General features: G+C 43.8%; 1 protein-coding gene across 20 annotated transcripts in view; it reads left to right on the top strand.

Moving 5' to 3' along the window:
- The window catches only part of KIF1A (kinesin family member 1A), a 200,920-nt gene that overhangs the window by 156,292 nt on the left and 20,775 nt on the right, over positions 1-23,853 (top strand). For 10 of the 20 annotated variants that reach the window (XM_060241991.1, XM_060241984.1, XM_060241981.1 and 7 more), the window contains 8 exons: positions 914-1,004; positions 2,861-2,979; positions 3,592-3,647; positions 6,562-6,670; positions 12,817-12,883; positions 13,369-13,453; positions 14,119-14,224; positions 19,639-19,665. In XM_060241991.1, coding sequence (XP_060097974.1) covers positions 914-1,004; positions 2,861-2,979; positions 3,592-3,647; positions 6,562-6,670; positions 12,817-12,883; positions 13,369-13,453; positions 14,119-14,224; positions 19,639-19,665 — 660 coding nt within the window. The remainder of the gene's footprint in view (positions 1-913; positions 1,005-2,860; positions 2,980-3,591; positions 3,648-6,561; positions 6,671-12,816; positions 12,884-13,368; positions 13,454-14,118; positions 14,225-19,638; positions 19,666-23,853) is intronic. The other 10 variants (XM_060241983.1, XM_060241992.1, XM_060241985.1 and 7 more) reach the window with 1 other exon arrangement.

Below are 23,853 nucleotides of genomic sequence, written 5' to 3'. Positions count from 1 at the left end.
TGGAGATTGATCTCCCTGCACTGCTGTTATCATTTTAAAGGGGAGGAAAGACATTAAACCCCCATTTTTTTCTCTTTTAAAATGGCAATAAAAAGGGAAATGAACTCTCAATTAGGTAAAACAGAGCAGGATATGTAGGGTTAAAATCCCCTTCCCTTGTACTCCTGGAATGAATTATCTTCTACTGCCTTGTGGAATTTTCTTAGTCATCTTACATATTCCTGATGCTCAGCATGTTTGTTCTTGCTAATTGAATGCAACTCAAAGGATGTTTGTGCATGATACATCGCCTCAGTCTTATCCAATTTCCCAGGCAGATATGACAAATTTTATATGTGCATTCTCCTGTCAGATTATTCCAATGAAACCACTCTTAAAATAGCCAGATTTTGTGCTTTGGCCTGTTTAATATGAAAGCATTTGGTTAAATATTTTTTAAGTATCCATGTTTCATGAAAGTTCAATTAATGAGGCTATGTGCTATTGACTACATTTTTGTTGGATGATCTAGGATTGTAAATCGATAGGTTATTAGTCACCTCTTTTTATCCCGCAGTTTTTAAGGGTTTACTCTCTGCTTTTATGATGTGTTTTAAGTGTTTTTGAGATCTTGTCCTTTTTGTTTTTTCTCTGATGTTTTAATGTCTTAGCAGTTTTGTCATGCATTTTGTATTTTGTGCTGTTTCAGTTTAGTATTTTTATTGGTTTGATTACATGGAAAGGTGAGATATTAGTTTTGTGAATAAATAAAAATTCTCTAATGGGAAAATAGTTCTCACTGTATTAGAAACTGACTACAACAACATTCTGGACCAATCTTTATATGTAATGAAGATCTGCAAAACAGATCTAACACCAGAGGAATAGGAATAATATCTTTAACAACAATAAGAGAATCTGTATCTTCTTGCAGTTTCATCCACCGCCATGATGAGGCCTTCTCTACAGAACCCTTGAAGAACACAGGACGAGGGCCACCTCTTGGATTCTACCATGTTCAAAATGTTAGTACAGCATCTCAAACTGCTGATTTTTGATAACTTCTTATGCAGGGCCTGGACCCAGGACAGAAATACCATATTGGGAGCTCAGCTTTGTGATAGCTATGGAGGCTGTTACTGTTAGTGTTTGCAACTGCTTGATGAGTAATGAGGATAAGAAAAGTGCATCTCTGTGAGTTTGAAGAGCCTTCCTTATGCTAGGGGCCTGGCAAACTCCTAATTTTAGGCACAATAGGTCTCAAGTACACACACATACACCCTGCATGAATAAGTGTCATCATTAATGGTTGTCTCTGAAGCTAACTGTATGATAGCCCCTATGCATAATATAGTCTAATAGATATAAAAGTGCTGGTACCACCTCCAAAGCTCTTCACAAACTGAGGCCTAAATGTATGAAGGACTGACTATTTCTGTTTCATACTATATACCAGGCACTGTCCTCTCAGCAGGATCGTCACTTGATGTTCAACTTTTTGCTTTGTTGTCATAACTGTGCTGAATTGTTTGCTGGATGAAGTGCATTAACAGCTGTTGCAGGAGAGGACAGGGAGGCAAAAGCAGCATTGGAAAAGACACCCCCTTCTGCCCCTGGGCCTGCCCCCTGGAGAGCAGAATTGCCATGACTACTACCCAGCTTGCACCTGCCTGCATTACGTGGGGCAGGGGCTGCTGGCTTTTGGCTGCGGAGGTTCTTGCCTGTCATGCACTTGTTTGCTTTGATTTGGGCAGTGGCTTCTGGCTCCTATGAGGCTGGGGCTGCGGGCTTGCAGAAGCATCAGCTCCTACCCCCTTTGCAGGGACCACCAGCTCACAGTGGCTTCTGCCTACTTCACAGAGGGCTAGGGTTGCCAACTTCAAGTTGGGAAATTCCTGTAGATTTGTTGGGGTAGATCCTGCGGAAGGAAGGATTTGGAGAGAAGAGGGACTTCAGCAGGGTATAGTGCCATAGAGACTACCCTCTAAAACAAACATTTTTCCCCCAAGGGAACTGATCTGTGTTGTCTGGAGAACAGTTGTATTTCTGGAAATCTTCAGGCCCTAATTAGAGACTGGCAACCTTACATGGGGCTGTCCCAGTGGAATGTACAACCCCCCCTCCCCCCCAGCCATCCCAGTGGCCTTAATGACCAATCCACCCCATACTGATATTTATTAATGTGTCCAAGGCAGTGTTGGGGAGGAGTCAGTGTTGCTGATTCAGTGTTATTAGAGTTGCCTTTTATCCTTCCTCATGATCGGTTTCCTGGAAGAGGCTTTTGCTCTGTTGAAACCTGATTATTTTCTTCTTGATTTGGTTTTTTATTTATGGTACCATCACAACAAATCCATTCAATAGCTGATCAATATTATTTCCATCAAGCAGGTAATACTGAAAGACTTGCCTAAAGCTGCACATTGATTCTGTGGCAGGTTTGAGGTTTGGATTCTTCTAAGACCACATTGACCTTTACTTGATGCAGTTACCTGTACAGTTTTCTGCCCAGAAACTTTTAATGCTGCATTTAGGACTTTAGAAAGAGAAAGTGGCTTGTTTTAAGATCTGTGATTATAATGGCATGTTGCTTTGATTTGGAAATGGGGAAATGAGTCTGTTAGGTACAAAAATATTATTAATCAATGGAAGAAGATGCTAATAAATGTACTTATTTATTAACAATTCAGTAATAACTCTTCCTACAGTTAACATCCTAATAAAAATCATATACTCAAACTTAAGTGTTTGGTTTTTCAAGTTTAGAACTCAAGTGAATGGTAAGTTGTGTGTGACTTGTTCTAGGAACCTTTGGCTATTTAGTCAGTGTTTCAACTTACATTTCTTTGATGTGTTCTTAAACACCTTCTGCCTTGTCATTCAGATTGCAGTGGAAGTGACTAAATCTTTTATTGAGTACATTAAGAGTCAGCCAATTGTCTTTGAAGTATTTGGACACTACCAGCAGCATCCTTTCCCCCCTCTCTGCAAGGATGTCCTCAGGTATGTATCATCTGCATGACAAGTGGTACCCACAGAGAATTGCTTTTCTCACTGGCTCTAGTTCAGCTAAATGTAACTTAGGTAATGGGCACATAATGCTTTAACATTGGTAAAATTATGCAGGTCCTGACCAAGGCAACCATGAGAGCCTGATGTAAATTGGTCAGGTGGTTAGTCAGGACTATATGTGAATGAGCCACCAAAAGCCTTGGTTAGTCTTGATTCTTGGATGGGTAAAGGTAACTGCCCTGTCCCCCTTGGGTTCGCAGTCCATGATTAGGAACTGGCACTTATAAGTCTGGCTGATAGAAAGCTATCTTTCTCTCTTTATTCTGCCCTTTCTCCAGTGTCAGGGAGGCATTCATCCTGATTTTATCCTCACAACAACCTTGTTTCTGAGGTTAGACTGAGAGAAGTGACTGGCCTAAGCTCATCCAATGAGCTTCATAGATACCAGAACCTGAACCCAGTTTTCTCTGATCAAAGCCCAGCACCCTTTCCTTCAAATGACACTAGCTGCCACTGAGGTCTACACTGGGCCCACAGGGATTGCTTCAGCCTTATACTCTTTGTGTCACCTTTATTTAATTGGTGTTCCTTTTGTTTTTACAGCCCCCTAAGACCATCCCGACGTCATTTTCCACGGGTCATGCCATTGTCCAAACCAGGTAGGAAAGAGGTTGCTCTTCATTTAGCATGGTCTAAGAGCTGGAAGGGCAGGAGATGGAGGACAGGCCCCACAAGACTGCTGTGGTTTAGTATTCTAATGTGCTCATAAAGAGTGCAGCTGTCCCCTTGTAATCCCATGTAGATTGGAGCAAGATCATTTCAGTTCTGGAATGTATATACTTCCAGAGTTAGAGAATTAAGGCTGTTGTGAGTGGGTGCTCCCAGAGACAGTGAGATTCATAGGGAGGATTATTCACCAGTTGCGAATTCTGGTGTCCCTGCTAACACTGCTTGTATTGATTTCCCAGCACTGAGATCACATTTTGAAGTTGCTTGATGCTAGCAAAATCAACTATTCCTCTACATTTTGGCATAGGAAGGGGCTACAATATCTTGGGCACCTTTTAATTGGTCCCTGTAAAATTCATCCCCTGCCTAGCAAAGCAATGTTGAGTTCTTTCAATTTGAGAAATGTATATTCCTTTTTTCTTAATTCCCTTCAGCTTGTTTTCCTCAAAGCTTTTTCCTATTAGATCCTCTTAAATCAATTCCCTCTCAATTAATTTACCTTTACTGATTTGTCTGCCCCTAGAAAATAGGAAGAGAAATAACTCATATTTCACTCAGGTGGTTTAAGCCTGCCCAAAGCCTTCCAATAATCATCCAATTGTCTGCTCCCCTGCCATGTTCCCAGCCTGCCTTCACTACACTAACCCTCTAGGTTTAACAATGAGTCAGGTGCCAATGCGGCTCTTCAGCTGCAGGGATAGGCAGAGATTTAACCAGTTAAACCCTTTTTGGACTCTTGTCTCAGCCTTTTAAAAACACACAAACATTTTAAAGTGATGGGAAGAGAAAATGACCCCCCCCCCCCTTAATATTGTGTTTTGGTATACCATGGATGAGGTCTCTATTGTTATCTACAATATGGCACTAAAACATATTACAGGTTTTGCTACAGAGAAATCCTCTAGGTCTTACAAAAACAAAACCTGAGAGCTGCAGTACAAGGGTGCAGCTTCAATAACCCAGTCTCTTGGCATATACTCTCAAGTGGTTGGCAGGTTGGCCTCTTCTTGGGTCATCCCAAAGTGTCTGCCTCCATCACCAAGAAATTCTGATAACCTTCCAAGTCTTCACATGTTTCTTCTCTCAGTCTGTGCTTGCAAGCAGCTTCTCATCTATGGTGAGGAAAATTGTCTTCTTTCATTTAAAAAGCAGACAGCTAATGTGGGTGCGAGCAGACAAGACAAAAAAATTGTTTGTCTATGAGTAACTTTTAGGGACCTGTTTTTGTAAGGGTGTCTCAGCACTCACTGAAATACAGTATTCAGTGCTGTTGATTTTAGTTGCTATTGACTTTAATAGACCTAATACATTTCACTGCATAAGAACATAACAGAAGTCATGTTGGATCAGGCCAATGGTCCATCCAGTCCAACACTCTGTCACCAAAAAAACAGGTGCCACCAGGAGGTCCATCAGTGGAGCCAGGACAGTAGAAGTCCTCCCACTGTTGACCCCCTCCCCTCAGCACCAAGAATACAGAGCATCACTTGCTCCAGACAGAGAGTTCCATCTATACCCTTTGGCTAATAGCAACTGATGGACCTTTGCTCCATATGTATATCCAATCCCCTCTTGAAGCCATCTATGCTTGTAGCCGCCACCACCTCCTGTGGTAGCGAATTCCATGTATTAATCAGCCTTTGGGTGAAAAAGTGCTTCCTTTTATCTGTTCTAATCCAACTGCTCAGCAATTTCATTGATTGCTCACAAATTCTTGTATTGTGAGAAAGGGAGAGAAGTACTTCTTTCTCTGCCTTCTCTATACCATGCATAATCTTGTAAATCTCAATCATGTCACCCTCGGTTGATGTTTCTCCAAGCTAAAGAGCCCCAAGCACTTTAATCTTTCTACATAGGGAAAGTGTTCCAATCCTTTAATCATTCTAGTTGCCCTTTTCTGGACTTTTTCCAATGCTAGAATACCTTTTTTGAGGTGTGATGACCAGAATTCCAAATGAGGCTGCCCCATCGATTTATAAAAGGGGCACTATGATACTGGCTGATTTGTTTTCAATTCCCTTCCTAATAATCCTCAGAATTGCATTGGCCTTTTTTATTGCAGTGGCACACTGTCTTGACATTTTCAGTGAGTTCTCTACCATAACTCCAAGATCTCTCTCTTGGTCAGTCTCCGGCAGTTAGGACCCCGTCAGCATGTTTTTATAGTTAGGATTTTTGGCCCTAATGTGTATTACTTTGCACTTGGCCACATTGAACCTCATTTGCCATGTTAACACCCACTCGCCCAGCCTCAACAGATCCCTTTGGAGTGCCTCAAAATCCTCCCTAGTTCTCACCACCCTGGACAATTCAGTGTCATCCACAAGCTTAGCCATTTCACTGCTAACTCGCAACTCCAAATCATTAATGAACAAGTTAAAAAGCATTGGACCCAGTACTGAGCCCTGCAGTACCTCACTGCTTACCACCCTCCACTGTGAAAATTGCCCACTTATACTCACTCTCTGTTTCCTATTAATTAGCCAGCTTTTGATCCATGAGATGACTTGTCCTTTCACCCTATGACTATTGAGCTTACTTAGGAGCCTTTGATGAGGAACTTTATCAAAAGCTGCAAGAGGAGGTGTTTTCAGAATGTAACCTTCTCTGTGATGATGCAGGTTGTAGTATAGCCTCATCCTTCTTTCTCGCCATATGTTTGAAACCAAAAGCCTCATGGCTGGATCTTAGCGCTGGCTCTTCTGATCTTAAAAAGCCACTACTGATGGATCTGGCTGTCCTGACCCTTTCTGCATGATACCATAAAACAAAGCTCCCATCTGAGATAGCAGGGCTCATTTCCCTTTATTTTTTCCCTGTAATTCCAATGTCTTTCCATTGCAGTGCCTGCAACAAAGCTGAGTGCCATGACAAGGCCCAGCATTGGGCCCTGCCAGTGCAAGTACGACCTGATGGTCTTCTTTGAGATCTGTGAGCTGGAGGCCAATGGCGAGTAAGTGACTCTTTTTGCCTGTAGAGGGGAGGGCAGAGGTTGGTGGTTAACTCTTGGTTCCAGAAACAATCACTAATAAATTCACCCACCAGACAGCTCTAACCAAAGCTTTAGTGAATTTGCTAAGGGTATCTTTGCCAATGATTAAAGTGGAGGTTCACATGACAAGCTCTTGTGCGGCCAGCTGAAAGCCACTATGAGGCCTGGGTGGTGGTAGGATGTCCCCAATAGGGGTGTGCATTCGGTTCAGCTGAACCGAATCAACTGCCGAATCACCCCTGATTCGGCTGTATACGGAATCGCATACAGCCAAATCCAATTGGGGCCCATTATGTGGGAGCCAAGTATGGCTCCCCGTATACTTCTGTATAGATATTCGGAAGTATACGGAAATCCATGGAAAAGGTGGGAAAGGGGCTTCTGCAGCCTCAGGGGAGCTGCTTGCCTCCTTTCCCGTCTTTGGTACCTTTTCCCGCCTCTCCCATAGCCTCCCTGGGATCAGGGAGGGGGGGAGGGGGAAGAGGAGCCCCAGCAGCCAATCCAAAGCATGCATTTGCAAAATGCATTGCAAATGCATTCTTTGCAGGGCTGTTGTGTAGCTGATCCCCCAGCCATCAGCAACATTGTTGTTCTTTTGATCTTTTGCTTACTTGGGTATCCAAGTAAGCACTGTTGTCTGGCCAATTACAGAGCAGTGCTATTTTTTGAAACTGCTCTCCGTAGGGCCAGAGAAACTTTTTAAGGAGTCTGCCTGGCTGGACTCCTCCATTGCTGCTGTGATGGTGTGTGTTGGTGTGAGAGAGAGATTGTGCTGTGCTGGCCCTTGGCCTCAGCTGCTGCTGCTCTCTCTCAGCCTTACCAGACTTGCCTGGAGTAGAGAAGACGTCTAAGGTAAGACAGTCGTGGGGTTCTTGTTTTTATTTTAGTTGGTAAAAGGACTTTTTAAGACTTGGAGTCCCTTTACTTATTCAGATTTGGGTGGTGGGTAGCTTATTTGGGGTTAGGGGGTTCTGCTGGGGGAGGGGGCCTGGGGTGGGAGGTTTTTGCCAATTTGCCCATATCTTACTTTAGTGAGAGGACTTTTAAAAGTGCAGTGTCTTTTTACTTTTCCTGATTTGGGTGGCTTGGATTTCTTGGGGTTAGGTTGAAGGGGGGTTTTTTGGTGGGGAGGGGTTGGTAAAGTTCCTGTATTGTTAAAAGTTAAGTTTTTTACTGTTTTAAAAGGATTCTGTGTTTGATTTGTTGCTGCTGTGTTGTGCTGCTGCTGTTCCTTTTCTCTTCTGGTTCTGGTTCTTGGGGGGGGGGTGCTGTTTGGCCTAATTTTCATTGTTTAAAAGGCCACTTTTTAACAGTTGAGTTTGTGTTGGCCTTCTGTTTGGATCTATTCTCTATTGCTGCAGGTTTTGCATCTTCCTGTCCTGTTGTCCCCCTTTTCTTGGTTCTGGTTTTAGGGGGGGGGGGGTGTTGTTGACTGATTTGGCCTGAGGTTTCTTATTGGTGAAAAGGCCACTTTTTAAACAGTTGAGTTTCTTGGCCTTCTCCTGTTGTCCCTTTTCCTGGTTCTGGGGTTTTTTGGGGGGAGAAGCTGGCACCTGGGTGAGAGACCCAGAGCCAGCAGGCTTGTTGTGCTTGGTCAGCTCTCCCCATGGTGTTTGGGGCAGGGCTGGAGAGCTGGCATCTGTAGATTGTGTGTTCTGTGGCAGGGAAGCTGGCATCTGGGTGAGAGACCCAGAACCAGCAGGCTTGTTGTGCTTGGCCAACTCTCCCCGTGTTGTTTGGGGCAGGGCTGGAGAGCTGGCATCTGTAGATTGTGTGTTCTGTGGCAGGGAAGCTGGCACCTGGGTGAGAGACCCAGAACCAGCAGGCTTGTTGTGCTTGGCCAGCTCTCCCCATGTTGTTTGGGGCAGGGCTGGAGAGCTGGCATCTGTAGATTGTGTGTTTTGTGGCAGGGAAGCTGGCACCTGGGTGAGAGATCCAGAGCCAGAAGGCTTGTTGTGCTTGGCCAGCTCTCCCCACATTCTTTGGGGCATGGCTGGAGAGCTGGCATCTGGGTTTGCTGCAGCCAGGTCTGCAGAGCAGACCTTGAGCAGATTGTGTTTTGTGTGGCAGGGTTCATAGAGTAGATAGATGTATATAGTGCATTTGGGTCCTATAGAGATTCTCTGGTGTGAAGTTAGGTTTGGCTTTGGGTGCCCCAGGAATTAGACCCCCTGGCCCAATCTTTTTGGGACTTGGGGGGTTTGTAGGGGAGAGTCCCCTGTAGGTCCCCTGCAAATTTGGGGGCTCTCCCTCAAACCCCCTACTCTCCAGGCGGCTTCAAATATACCCTATTTGCCATTGATTTTAATGGTCCATAGGTTATAATGGGGCCATATATTCGGAAATAGCCACGCATCTACCGTATATGTGGCTATTCCGACTACGGAATTCAGAAATATACGGGATTCCATATTTTTCCCCCTGTATATTTCCAAATCCATGTACTACCGATTTTTTTTTTTTCACATCCCTAGTCCCCAACAGCCAGCAGAAAGTGGTTTAGAGGCTTTCTGTGGAGAGGCACACAGATCCAGGGCAAGGGCAAGCCTTGGGCAAATGATGTGGCAAGCACCCTCAGGCAGAGCCATAAACCCTATCCTGGTGCAAATCAGGAAGCTGCAAAGGCTGCCAGGACTATGAATGCCAGCCACCAGGAGAGACCTGGGGATCTCCAGGAATTACAGCTCATCTCCAGACTTCAGAGATCAGTTCCCCTGGAGAAAATGGATTTTTTGAAAGTTGGACTATGTGGCATTGTACTACACTGTCCTCCTCAGGCTTCATCCCCAAATCTCCAGAAGTTCCCCAACCTGGATATAGCAACCCTATCCTCTACCCCCCATTCCCTGACGGTGATCAAGGGGGACCTGGCAACCCTACCCAGGACTAAGGGAAGGGCTAGAAGGTTGGCCCAGGAAGGAACCAGTGAAGGGGAAATGATACTTACACGCAGAAGGAGGACACATTGGTTTAAAGGGGCCCACAGTGAGGTACAGCAACCCACAATAGAAAAGAGGGAAATATTCTAAAATGATCCCTCTCACCTGGACCAAGGAGGAACCTTGGGGAGCCTGCTTCCTCCCATAGGGGTACAAGCAAACATATACTTAGTATGGATGAGAAAAAAAACAGCAAAAACTGAGTAGCACAAACACATATAATCTTAAAGATACAGTACCACACAAAAGACAAAATTCCCACTGTCAATGCATGGAAAAGTCAATAGTAGAAAATGGAATCCTCAATGGCTGTCATTCCTTGACTTGAATCCAGGGTCCATCAATGCAGCAAGAAATAAATCCACAATAAGGTAGTCCACAATACCGGTTTCAGTCACACCTTTTTCAATTGTAGGTTGTTATAGCAACCAATGCATCATGGTTTCCCAATACTATTTAGTCATTTGCAAGCAGGGACACCAGTTCTAAAAGTTCAGTCGACATAGTCTGCTCACATTCATGTTACTGGTAACATCCCTAGGAGGAACCTTGGGGAGCCTGCCTCTTCCCATAGGGGCCCAGGGGCCCAGTCTGAGACCATGGGGCAAAATGACACCTTCTAAAGCAAATTCAGCTCTGCAGGAGTCTGATTGAGATTTATTCAATGCACTCAGAACCCTGCAAGCCTCCTTTTGCCTTTCTACAATTCACCTGCTTTCATGTGTCCATTGAGCAAAAGCAGAAAATTGCAAGCTGTGCACAAACTTTGGAGATGGTTCAGGGGGTGGGAAAGACCCATGTAGGGATGAAAAGCTGCACTCTACACCAAATTATTTCTTACTCAAAGGTAGAGTGACTAAAGGTAAAGAAGCACTGATCACCTGTACCTTTAACAATCATATCGACAAAGAAATTTTAGCACATACTTCTTAGAATCATAGAGCTGGAAGAGACCTCCAGACTCATCTAGTCCAACTCCCTCACAATGCAGGAAATTCACAAATAACCCCACCACACACACACACCCAGTTGCCCCCTGCTCCATGCCCAGAAGAGAGGGGGGGAACTCTCCAGGATCCCTGACCAAGCTGGCCAGGAGGAGGAGAAGAAGAGGATGAGAGATTGGATTTATACCCTGCCCTTCACTTGGAGTCTTAGTCAGTTACAATCTCCTTTCATTTCTGAGAGAGCTCTTTCAAGAACTGCTTTTGAGAGAGCAGCTCTTTCAAGGACTGTGACTGACTCAAGGTCACTCAGCATGTGTATGTGGAGGACTGGGGAATCAAACTCGATTCTCCCAGATTAGAGTTTGTGCACTTAACCACTACTCCAAACTGGCTCTTTTCCTAACCCCAAAATGGCAAAGGGTGATGAGAACTAAGCACTGATGCAACCTTTCCTCCCTCCCTCTCATGAACTGCCTAAGTTCACAGAATCAGCATTGTTGTCAGATGCCCATCTAGCCTCTGTTTGAAATCTTCCAAAGGAGAGCCCATCACTTCCTAAGGAAGCCTGTTCCACAATGCAACGGTACTGTTCCTGCCATTTCCCCCCTTCTATGTGAATATGAAAGGTATAAGAGTTCTGTCCCCATTGTTATTTGCTCACCCTATCCTGAAGTTGTGTGGGGGGAGCCAAAGCTAACAGCCCAGTATCTCACCCTCATATACTGCTGATACAGATGTGAGCCTTTTAAGACATGCTGCTGCTATAGCAAGGCAAGAGCCGCAGCTGATGGAGCTCCAGCCAGTTGTTATAGCAATACTGTCAATACAACTAGGCTCCCAGGACCTTGATGTCTTGTGAAACTAAGTGCAAAAGGGCACTAGTGCTATTTCCTCACTATTTAAACCAGGCCTTCAGGAAGCTTAAGAAGAAATGTCACCAGTAATCTGAAGGTGAGGTTCAACTCTAGTTGTGAAGAGAGGACCCCTGAGGGATTTAATTCTTTCTCTCTTGATCTAAAGCTCTTCAGGCACTGACATCAGGCCCTTGGTAATCCATGGTTGAAGTAATATAGCCACTTTTAAACTACACATGGGGATTCTGTCCCTCTTGGGGTTCTAAATTGGGGTCCAGACACCTCACAAGTGGTCCATTTGCTCCATAAAGTATGACACAGACAGAACGTTTCCTACACACACACACACATTTAATTTGCAAGTCTTCCCTTCCATCCAATGATGAATGTTTTAAATGCAAGCTGAAAGCAAGCCACATATTCAAAATGGTTCATAGAAATTTTGGAAGGTATGTTAATACTGGATTTTAATAGTTTACTAATGTTTAATTAATTGTGCACTTTTTAAAAATCATGTTTTACCTTGCAAGTCCCTTTGAGCAGATTCGCTGGAGAGCTGGCATAGAAATTTTCTAAATGAATAAATACTGAGTATGTAAAAGTCAAACTTGAGGGGGGGGCAGAAATACTGCCCACTGAAAAAGAGGTATCAATAAATTTCTTAGCAGGTGAGATCATGCATAATTCAGTGTACTATCTTTGTGCTGCACAATATGATCATACTAATTTATCTGGGGATACGTTTCTCTAGAACCAGGAACTCTTCCCCTCTGATTCTTAACTCTGAATGCCTTGCAGTTGAGAAGGTATTTTACTGTTCACATTTCAGTAAGTTTGAATGCATGGGAGGAAGGGGAAGGGTCCCACCAGACCAGGAGGACTGTTACCATGGCATTCCCAATGGAGTGGGATGTGGTTGTGGTGCAGTCCCTTGGGCAAGAGAGTGAAGTATCAACACATATGATTAACCCACAACACTTTCATCCCCAATGGCTGTGAGATAGCAAAGCTTTTACTGTACTTTGAAATCAAAGGATGGATGCTGCAATCCATCCCAATTCCAGCATTATGCCTGAAGGCATACAGACCATACTGATGTGATGCAGTAGTAATTATTCCTTTCTGACATTTAGGTCCCTTAATGGGACTGTGGTTTGGAATCACAGTGGTGATTACACATCAGTGCAAAGCTAACACACAACTGTCCTGTGCAAAAAAATCCCAAACTAATATGTGAACATGCCTCTAGCATGGTAATGTTGGGAATCAATCCAGATGAGTCTTGCTAATTTGCTTGTCCTGTTTCTGGGGCTGGAGGATATAGGCAGACATTCCATATTTGGTCTTACTGAAGTTCTCTTTTCCAGCTATATCCCTGCTGTTGTGGATCACCGTGGAGGAATGCCTTGCCATGGAACATTCCTGTTACACCAGGTATTTTCTGGCTCATCCCTTTAGCTCACTGACCCATCACTAGTGCTACTCTAAATTTTCACAGGATTTTGTTTTTTTCTACATGAAAATTGATGATGTAGGAGGCAACACCATCCCTCATGAAAAACAAACATGTTTTGCCCCAAACAACTGGTCCTTTGGAGTTGATTGGCACAATGATCTACAGTCCTCCCCTTCTCTGACAAGGTGGACTTCAAAGCAAGCAATCCACAAAAAGATTTGAGAGTGGAGGAAGAATATGGACCATGCTGTAGATCATCTCCTTGAAAGACCACTTGAAAAGATGTGATCTGCAGTGGCGAATGCATCCGTCCCCCTTTCTTTGCAGTCATTAGAAAAGAGACAAACATTTTTGTTCTTCAAAATTACCAAAAAGAGGGTGAGGGTGAAAGGTGTTAGCCCCACCAACAGTCACAAGAGTTGTAACAACTGTCCCATTTCTCTCTGGGCATGATGGATGGCAGGGAATCCAAAGGAGAATCACAGTCACCTTGGTGCATGAGACAGGCAGCCACATCCGCTGGAAGGAAGTACGAGAGCTGGTTGTGGGTAAGCAAAGCTGTGCCTGACTCCCTTTTGTTTCTACTGTTTTCTGAATCTCAGCTATGGCTGAAGTCAGACAGTTGCCTGAACAGGACAGAGCAGCCATAGTCCTAAGTTCTACCAGAACTTGAGAGGCTGCCATATTAATATAGAGGCTAACAACTGCTGGTCAAAAACAGCATCAATGGTCCCTAGGTGATGTCGGGTTTTAAGCATTCTTGCTGGCTACAATGTAAGAAAATTCCTTCAGGTTGTCAATTCAGGCAGGCAGTACTTAGACGTGATGTTGGAATATAGTACAGTGAAAGCCATCTGCATTGCACATTATGAAGAGCTAGTCTAGCCCTAAAACCTCAGAGCTAGAAGGCTTGGTTGAAGTAATTACCTTTGCCATATGCAGGCAAATTCTGAGAGGTTGCCTAATTATATGAGAAATAGTCATGATGTGATAGGGCCACTCCTGCTGCTCTTTGTTCCCAACCTGCATGGATCTATATGGTGAGAAGCATTTAAATTCATTGGTAGTGTGTGGCCATGTCTGGACCTCAAAATGTTTGACAAGAGAAAACCGGTGTAAGGGGTGTCACTTCACTTTAGAGGCTTAAAGACGTACTCTTTCTAGCTTTCTGTCAGGCAGTGCAAAGATAAACAGCATTATTTTCTCCTTGCAGGTCGGATCAGAAACACCCCAGAAGGAGATGAATCCCTCATTGACCCCAACATCCTCTCTCTGAATATACTGTCTTCAGGATACATCCCCCCTTCCCAGGATGATCGGTGAGTCTGACCATTCATTCTCCCAGCATGCTATGTTCACATAACCTGGGGCATAATAGGCCTCCTTGAAGGTCTTCAAGGACTGTAAACCAAACTACATGTTACCTGTGACACAAGGGAATCCCAAGAATACCAATCTGATTGTGTCCTTTTTTGCAGACAAACAGAATGTTGTGGAACAAACTTTCCCAAGCCATACCAGGGTTTAGGAGAGGGACACAGGAGGAGGATGGGCTTCAGCCTTCCCTCCTGTACTGGTTCCCCCATATTTGCCTTGCTTCCTGACACATCAGAGGTAATGTGTCATTTGGCTTTAAGTATGAGGGAGGAGACTTTATTCCCAAAGCCCCTCCCCCTTATGCCAAGGCAGCAAATAGGCTGAAGCCATGCTGCCACTAGCTGAATGTCTAGACTAGCAAGGAGAAAGACCACTGGGTCCTAAATCCTTTTTCTCTAGGCATCTCCCTGACCAAGCTGGTAGCAGATATTCCAGACATACAAGCTAATTTTCCTTATGTCATTTAGTCTCGGCCATGAACATGTGCCACATTATCATTGAATGGCCAGGAGACTATACCCATTTGAACAGGATTCTTGGATTACTCCTCTTCTTGTAATGTGGCAACAATTGCTTTGTTGCATTAAGATAGATCCTGGTAGGTAGAACAAGTGTATGTGAAGAAGTGTGCATGCACACAAAAGCTCATACCTTGACCAGAACTTTGTTGATATTAAAGATGGCACTGGACTCTAACTTTCTTTTGTTACATTAAAATGGCTCTGGCAGAATTTTAAAAGCCTTTTGAAATGATAGCATGAGCAAAGTAGTTTCTCCTCGTCTTTCTGAGTAAGTCCAAAGCCAGGCTTCAGTGCAGCCTAGAATAACAAACCTCATACATCTCAGGTCCATCATTGCAATGTGACTGAACAATGGTTCTACAATTTAGTGGTGCTTGTGCAGATGTCTCAGAGGCCTGTTACTGCTTCCATGTCTTATGTAGTTGGAACTGATATTCTGGGGAAAGTTAATGTGAGAGAACTAGGATATATCAGAAGCTGATTGGAGATTTTTCTAGGCTCCTTGGGACTTCGGTAGTAGTGCTTCCATCAAACACTGTATGACAGGAAATGAATCCTGGAAAATGGTATTGTGTTGTGGCATTTACAATTCAGAAGATGGAAGACTGAGTTTAGTAATATGTATGGCATAATAATAACAACAACAACACACATGCATTCCATTTCAAGGTTTGTCTCACCTTTTGGAGGACCAAGGGAAAGGATTCCCCCCTCCTGCTGCAGATCTCTGATTGCTTCCCCATGCTGCTTGTGGAAGTCCACTGTCCCCCAGGACCAGTGTTTCAGGGGGCATTTCACATGAAGCAGGAGGGGAAGGTGAAAAAGTCCTAGTCTGCTGATGGAAATCCTTTCAGTCAGTGGGTATTTTCTGTGTGATCCAAGCTGGGATGTAGAAGTATCTTGCTGTATAGGTCTACTTTATCATTATCAATCAATATTTATTACAGTCAAAGACCAATATAGCAATAAAGGAAGACAACAAGACAACTCATAAATATACAAACAGTTGACTTTATCATTAGTAAAATGGCCAAGTACCTCTTATCAGGCTTGTCCCTTCAGCATTAGTTTCTCATTAGACACTTAATATACATCATTGGTCCAAACTTCTGGCAAAAAAACCCGAACAACCTATAGACATATAGGTGAGTGTAAAAATGTTGAGGCAGTTGCAAGGTGGATGAGGGAAAGTGATAGTGTGTGAGATAAACAGCAGAAGCTGATGAAGAAGAGCTAAAAAGGAAGATGGAGTGTCTTGAAGTGAGTTGGCCTGGACCAAGGATTATGGATTGCAGGGAGGCAGTATTAAATGGAGCAAGAATTGTCCCCCACTGAGCTGCTACTACTATTAATTTCTACAGGATTTTCCTCTCTCAAATGAAGAACCAATAAACTAATAAAGAAATATATACATAAAAACAAAGAACCTCATAAAGCAAGGCTATGTCACTCTGGGCTTTCCCACATTTTCATTTTATTTGCTGTTAAGTTCCTGTTTCTTTGGTTGTGGGGGGGGGGGGCGGGTTGGTGTCCTGTTCTGTATGTGTTCTGCTCCTTCTTGCAGCCAATTCAGTATCAAACAGCTTTCTTTCTGGCTTCTCAATGGGCATTTTCGCACTGACCTTAATCAGCAGCGACCCCCTCTTCACCCCGCAGGATCGGCGCGGATTTTGCACTAATTGCCGCGGAGCACCCGGAAGAGCCGGAAAGTCCCGCGGCTTTTGCGGCGCAAATGGAAACTGGTTTTTGGTGGATTCCGTTTGCGCCGCAAAAGCCGTGGGACTTTCCGGCTCTTCCGGGTGCTCCGCGGCAATTAGTGCGAAATCCGCACCGATCCTGCGTGGTGAAGAGGGGCGTCGCTGCTGATTAAGGTCAGTGCGAAAACGCCCTTTCTGAAATACTGAAAATAAAACTCTTTGATATCAAATCAACCGCTAGAGGGAGCAAAGCATGTGTGGAACAGGAAAACCGCTTCGTAACTTAACAGAGAGTAAAATGAGGATGCAGAAAAACCTTCTATTCACAACTACACTATTTTTTAATCAGCTAAGAGGCTGTTGCATTGATTAATATGGAAGGAAAGGAACATAATTTTTGAGCCCGTATGGGAAAGGGCGGACTATAAATTGACCAAATAAATATAAAAACCTTGTAAGGAAAGTACCTCTTGTCACAACACAGATGTTTAGTGCTGTTATTGCTGATGTTGCTCAACTGTTGCGTTTCTCCTGTCTTGATCTTGGGTAGTGTGTTTGGCTAATGGGGATAAGAACAACTAGTTTGCAAGTATCCAGGACAGCAGCATACCGGTTACTTGAAAATGTCTTACATATGATGAATGAAGGAAGCTGATGGGTTAGATCTAGTGGAAAATTTCTGCTGACAGCAATAGGTGGGGAGTTTTTTGCCGAAGCTGCAGACCTCCAACTTCCCCCTATGTTGCTTATGGGAGTTCCCCATGCCTCAGGAGCAATATTTCAGAGTATTTTGCACTGTTGCAAGAGGTAGGAGGCCAAGAAGTCCTGCTGACAGAAATCCATTCTGTCCATAGAGATTTTCCATGTGACTGGGAAGTACACGGGGGTTGGTGAATTGGTCTAAAGGAATGGAAAGCAAACTGCCCTTATTGTGCAGTCCAGTTACAGAATGCTCAGATTCACCCTGGTGACTAGAGTAAAGCTCAGCTGCATATTCTAGGTATAGTTTTATACGGTTCTTTCTCACTCTCCAGCTGTGAACAGGAGATTTAAACATGACTTTTATAGGAATTAGTGGGTTTAGCACAGATTGGTTTGTTTACATTTTATTATTTAATTGATCCATGACATTTACTAGCTAAAACTTTCTGCAAAACACCCATAGCAAAATATACAATTAAAATAAATATGTCAAGCTATAAAACATTGAGAGCAAGGGGGATAAAAATGATTGTATTAAGGAAAGGGGAGGTAGGAAACTTTGTATGCATCTCTACCTGGTATATGAGTATTATTCCTAGCTGCATTCATGAATGAAAACTGTCTTCCTTCTTGATCAACACTTCAGAGTTATCAAAAATGGCCAGTAATCGTCAGGAGGAGGAAGAAGGGGAAAGCTACTGCAGCAGTTAAGGGGGAGGGGGTGGAAATTCCCTGTTTACCAGATGCCCCATCCTTCAATTTTGCATGGGCTTTTGAGGATTGCTTTGGGTCTTGATGTTGCTGGAGTGAGCAGGGCTTATGGGTGGGAATCTTTGCCATCTGCCTTTTGAACCTGTTGCTTTAGCTCCCTGCTTTGCTTTTGTGTGTGATCCTATGGCTTTCCCAGAAACCAGCCCCAAGCAACCATCTTTTGGGATCTCTTATTTTATATTCCCATATTGACAATGACAAGAACTTCCACTAGTTTCATTCTTATAAATGAAGAGAAGATCTCTGGAATTCCTTACTATCATAGCATTAAGCCTGCATAGTCCTGCAGTGGCAGCACACAGCTGTAAATTGGACATTAAGGTTTCTTCAGATTTGATGGAATAGTCTCTGCATCGAAGGCGACCTTTTGAAGTCTGGGCAGTTGTAAAGATCTGAGACAGAACTTAGTCCAGGAATTCAAGTTGTCATTGCAATCTTTTGATCTCAGTATATGAGGACTGTTCTGTTACTTTCCACATTTGTGAGGAAGGTGGTGTATATCAGATTTGGTCATTTTATCCTCACAAGATCCTTTTGAGATAGGTTAGGCCTAAGCAAAATTTGACCCAGAGAGCATTATCACTGAGCAGGGATCGGAACTCCTGTCTCCATAGTGCAGGTCCAGTTCCTCATCCATTACACCATGGAAATTCTCAGTGTGTTAGTCCTCACATTCATTACCACTTCACATGAGGTAGGGAGCAAGGGCTCACCTACCTGCCCAGCATACCTGACACTTATTCTACCTCCAAAGATCTGCCTGGGGACTAGCATCCAAACTGGTGTATGTATGGCATAATAGATGCTTGCATTTTATTAGGAAATTGACCACATGACCTGTATGCCTAATTCAGATATTAAGCCCTGAAGAATGTGTTCAGAGACAGAGTAGGTGAGGTGGGAGAAGACAAGTCCTCCCTTGCTTCTCACCGCATGTAGGGATTTGATCAGCAAACATAACATCTAGGGTTGCCAAGTCCAATTCAAGAAATATCTAGGGACTTTGGGGGTGGAGCCAGGAGACTTTGGGGGTGGAACCAGGAGCAAGGATGTGACAAGCACAATTGAACTCCTTAGGGAGTTCTGGCCATCACATTTAAAGAGACCACACACCTTTTTAAATGCCTTGCTTCCATAGGAAACAATGAAGGATAGGGGCACGTTCTTTGGGGGCTCATAGAATGGGACCCCCTGGTCCAATCTTTATGAAACTTGGGGGGTATTTTGGGGAGAGGCACTGGATGCTATATTGAAAATTTGGCACCTCTGTCTCAAAAGACAGACCCACCCTAGAGCCCCAGATACCCTTGGATAAGTCTCCATAGGGAATAATAGAGTTCCCAGCAGACATTTCCTTCCCCTCCCCCTGCTTTCTGATGACTCTGAAGCGGGGGGAGGGCCTCCCATCCGGGGAATCCCCTGCCCCCACCTGGGGATTGGCAACCCTAATAACATCTGATCCATCCAGCCCTTATCTAAATGATCTTGAAGCTTTGCTATTTTCTGCTGCAGCTTGAAGTGGCATGCCAACGGGCCAGCAAGAGCTGTTTGTAGTAGGCCTTGGGATCTGCACTATGGAACTGCTGCTGTTGCTGCTGCTGCCGCCGCTGCTGTTGCCACCCATTGGAACACACACTAACCATGTGATTGTTTGTGTTTTTGCAGGCAGTTTCTTGATTCGGATATGCCTAGGTATTATTTGTTACCCTCCCTGTTTTCTTTGACCTCCTCCTGTTTCTGACGCACCCTCACACAAGTTAGCATTGCAATTACCAATGCTATAGATGGACTGTCCCTCACCTGCTCTAGTACACTGGCTTTCTCTTTCTCTTCTGCATCACAGGTCTTCTTTTTTTGTTCTATTTTGTTCCTTGGGGTTTTGGTTTCTTATTTTCATACCCTCCCCCCAATCCCCAGCTTTCTTTCTCTCAGCTCCACCTTTACAAACCTTTGTTCTTTTGGTGGGGTTTTCTTTCTGTTTTTGCTGCTGTTGTAATTTTTCTGATGACATCTGTCAAAAACATGCTGACTCTTGCCCATATTGGAGCCCCTTCCCCCCCACCCCCAGCTTTGGCACAAAAGCAGTTTGTGAGCTGATGCAGGCTGCATGAGAAGTTGCGCTGGCTGAGCTGGGAAGTGTGGTGGGAAATGCTACTGCGTGAAAGAAAAGAAGGAAAAAGATCTGATTTAATATATACTGTGGAAAGGAAGTACTGAATGCCCACAGCATTTTAACTGTGATGCTGATTATACATTTAGAACAGCTTCCAGAGAAATATGGTAGACAGTCATAGGAAACCTGTGAGCCATACATGACTAAGACAAGCACCAAGTACTGACTCAAACCACTGACAAGAAATCATTGGCTTGCCTCATTCAGGAGGTCAGGCTATTTGAAAAAGAGATAACCATAGCAGTAGCCAAAGAGCCAGTACTTTGTTCAGAATACACACTGAACATGTGAAATTTAGACCTTTTTTTTAGTTAATTTAATTGAAACCCTGGTTGCCTTGGCTGCTCTTCAGGTGGCACACCACCTCCATCCCTTCTTCCATTTTTTTAAAATCCAACCCTCTTTGCCTCTCTGCTCCTTTTTGTCATCTAGACATAGCTCCTTCTTGCTTTTAGACCCTTCTTGAGTTTTTCCTGTATATTTAGATCCAACTGACAGGATGCTAAGGAAGCAGGATTGTGAATTTCTAGCATTAAATGGTTATAATGTACTAATTTTCTAACAAATTATCTTCAAGACTCTAAAGTTTGCTTCAGTGTGTTGAACTTGGGGGACACAATGGAACAGTGTAAACAGCATGGGGGTAAAATGGTGTCCTTTTTAATTGGGAGAGCTGTGGCTCACTTACTGTGATTTCAAGCCACTGTACAATGATGAATGCTTGACTAATCAAAGCTGTTTGTGGAGACTGTGGCTGTGTCCCAGTACATGACAGTCACTGCCCTTGAACTTCTACATCTCCAGGTTTGGCTCAGGAACTGCTTTTCAAAGAAAGTATACATAGGTTGTGGAATAAATTGCATTAGAGTAAATGGACAAACTGGAGTTTTCTTAATGCCCTCGCTCCTCTAGAGTGGGATGAACAATATTTCAGCCATAACTGGGTCTTCACCTGCTTTTGAGGGCTCCAAGTTGAACAGCAGCTATTCTTCTTCTCAGTGAAACAGGAAGAGGCAGCATCCAATCTGAAAAGTAGGTGAAGAACCAGATGTGGCACTGTTTTCTGTCTGCTGCAATTAATGGCTTTTAGTGGCACTTTGCCCACAGGGTGTTTAACAAGTTTTTGATAGCAGAAGGCCTTTAGCCAGGGCCATATTCCAGTGGGTCACTGTCAGATCAAATTGTTAAGCTCCTGTGGGCTCCCAATCTATAATTTGCCCATCTCTGCTGTAGAGCAGCCATTAAGGTTGCTGTTGAGGATAGATAGACTATTGATCCAACTTCATAACAGAGTTTTGACAATAGCTGAAACGATAGAGGAAAAATTGCTTCCCTGTGACATATACAAATGTGCACTGTCAACATTGGTCAAACAGGTTTATACATTTTTTATACACTACAGAAAACTGCATCCTAGAAGCAGAAGTGAGAGGTGTCGTGGACCCTGAGCAGCTATTCCTGTTCCAAATTGTTTTATATTTCTGGGGGGGGGATCAAAGCCCACTCCTTTTGATACCCCAAGGCTATGAGAGAAAAGAGAGCCAGTCTGGTGTAGTGGTTAAGTGTGCAGACTCTTATGTGGGAGAATCGGGTTTGATTCCCCACTCCTCCACATGCACCTGCTGATGTGACTTTGTTAGTCACAAGTTCATTTGGCCTTCAGTATGTGGGGGATGGCGGATGGAACTGCAGAGTGGTAATTGAAGTATGAATATTTAGCATCCCATTTCCTGTTTGCTCTTTAAATCAGACTCCATCCATGGCCTTCTATGTGATTGGAGCAGATCCAAATTTAATCACATGGATCTGTGACTATCACATCTAGTTTAGGCTTTCAGTACAAATATCCTTCTAACTTGGGCACCTCATTGCTGCTTATGTATGTGCCATGTTCTGTCAAGTCACTTCTGACACGGCAACCCTACAAATTAATGACCACAAAAACATCCTGTCATTGAAAGTCTTGCTCAGGTCTTGAAACTGAAGGCTGTGGCTTCTTTAATTGAGTCAATCCATCTTATGTTGGGTCTTCCTCTTTTTCTACTGCCTTCAGCTTTTCCTTGCATTATTATCCTTTCCAGTGAATCCTGCCTTCTAATGATATGACCAAAGTATGATAACTTCAGCTTAGTCATTTTCATTTCTAGGGAGAACTCAGGTTCAATGTGATCTACTTATTGGTCTTTGTGGTGGTCCATGGGATCCATAAAACTCCCCTTCAACTGCTTGTACTTATGACATCACACAGTTTCCGTTGTGCTAGGCTCTATTAAACTATCTGTTTTACCTTTTTGTCTGGTCTGCTTTCATATATTTATTTGCTACAATAGGCCAAAACATGCTAAACATTCTAGAGTTTACAAGCTGCTGTGACTTCCTCCATGTACACATACATCATAGTACCAAGCTCTGGTTTTATGTTTGCCTGTTTGTGCTTACAAGCACACCCCGCAACCCCTTTCATGTTTTAAATGTATTTGGGAGAAAGGGACTGCAAGGAAGAAACTGGGGCCTGTAGCTGTTTTCACCATTTCCTTTATTAAGGCTACCACAACAGGAGGTGCCATGAAGGCACTGTCTGGGCTGCTATGCCAGATTTTTGTTGGTATGTGTTATAGCAATATGGCAAGCCAGAAAATTCCTTATGCTCTTTATATTAGAACAACCCAAGAATGCATGCAGTTTTCCTGTTAGATACAGAAAAGCATGGTAATTTCAATACTTGGGGTACGGTCACACGTACCATTAGTGGCAACACAGCTCTGTCTCACTGACGGATTAAATATGTTTGTCCATACATCCACATCTGGCAATCGAGTGTCATCCAGGGTCATTCTGACTTGCTGTGGATCAGTGCCGCATTAATTTGACAGCGCAGAAAGTACGACCCTTTTTCAAAAAAGCAGCACAATATCGGCTTTTTCCTGTTTGGACAGCTCACGCACGATACTGCCCCTTGGAATGTTTACCGCCCCTCCCACCTTTTTTAAAAAAAAAAGCCTCAGCAGACATGCGCATTGCCAGATCATCTGGGAATTTGAGGTGACGCTTCTGCTTCTCCAATCAACACAGGATCGGAGGTGGGGGGGGACATTATCCCACTATTCAGAATAGGAAATTTTTTTTTTTTTTTCAATATGGAGGATTTCCAGATATCATTGTCACTGCCAATTTCTAGGAAAGTAATTGCTGGCAGTTCCTTAGTTTGAATCGGCAACGTTAATTCCGGAAACTTTCCCCCTTCCCCCCTGCCTCTGAAGCAATGTTTGATTTCCCACCTCCAAACAGTTGGGCGCATGTTCAATGGACCCCCCCCTCCCAGAAATCACCACCTGATCACGCATGCTCCAAGAAAAGAGCGTGATAGTATTGGATGTCTGATCACTCAACAACAGAATGAGTAGCATTCTTGGATGCTTGTCTGAACGACCCTGCATCGAATCAATATTCAGCGGTTCAAATTTGAGTGCTACACACCCGCTTTTAATGTGACATGTGACCGCACCCTTGGAAAACTGGCAACCGGGATGCAGTTATCCTTCAGGTTCTCTTATGAAACCTGATCATATTCTGGATTTGCTTCTTGGGGTGTCAGTATCACAGCTGTATTTCTGCTGGTCAGGGAGAATGGTCAATATTCCAGTTAGGATGCAAGTGCTAAAGAGACACAATGATGTCACCAGTAGATATAATCTTCAGATTCTGCT

The sequence above is a fragment of the Heteronotia binoei genome, chromosome 6, assembly GCF_032191835.1.
Source record: "Heteronotia binoei isolate CCM8104 ecotype False Entrance Well chromosome 6, APGP_CSIRO_Hbin_v1, whole genome shotgun sequence".
NCBI classification, from domain to species: Eukaryota; Metazoa; Chordata; class Lepidosauria; order Squamata; family Gekkonidae; genus Heteronotia; species Heteronotia binoei.
The sequence above is the reverse complement of the archived record's forward strand: the minus strand, read 5'-3'. Positions and strand labels throughout refer to the sequence as shown.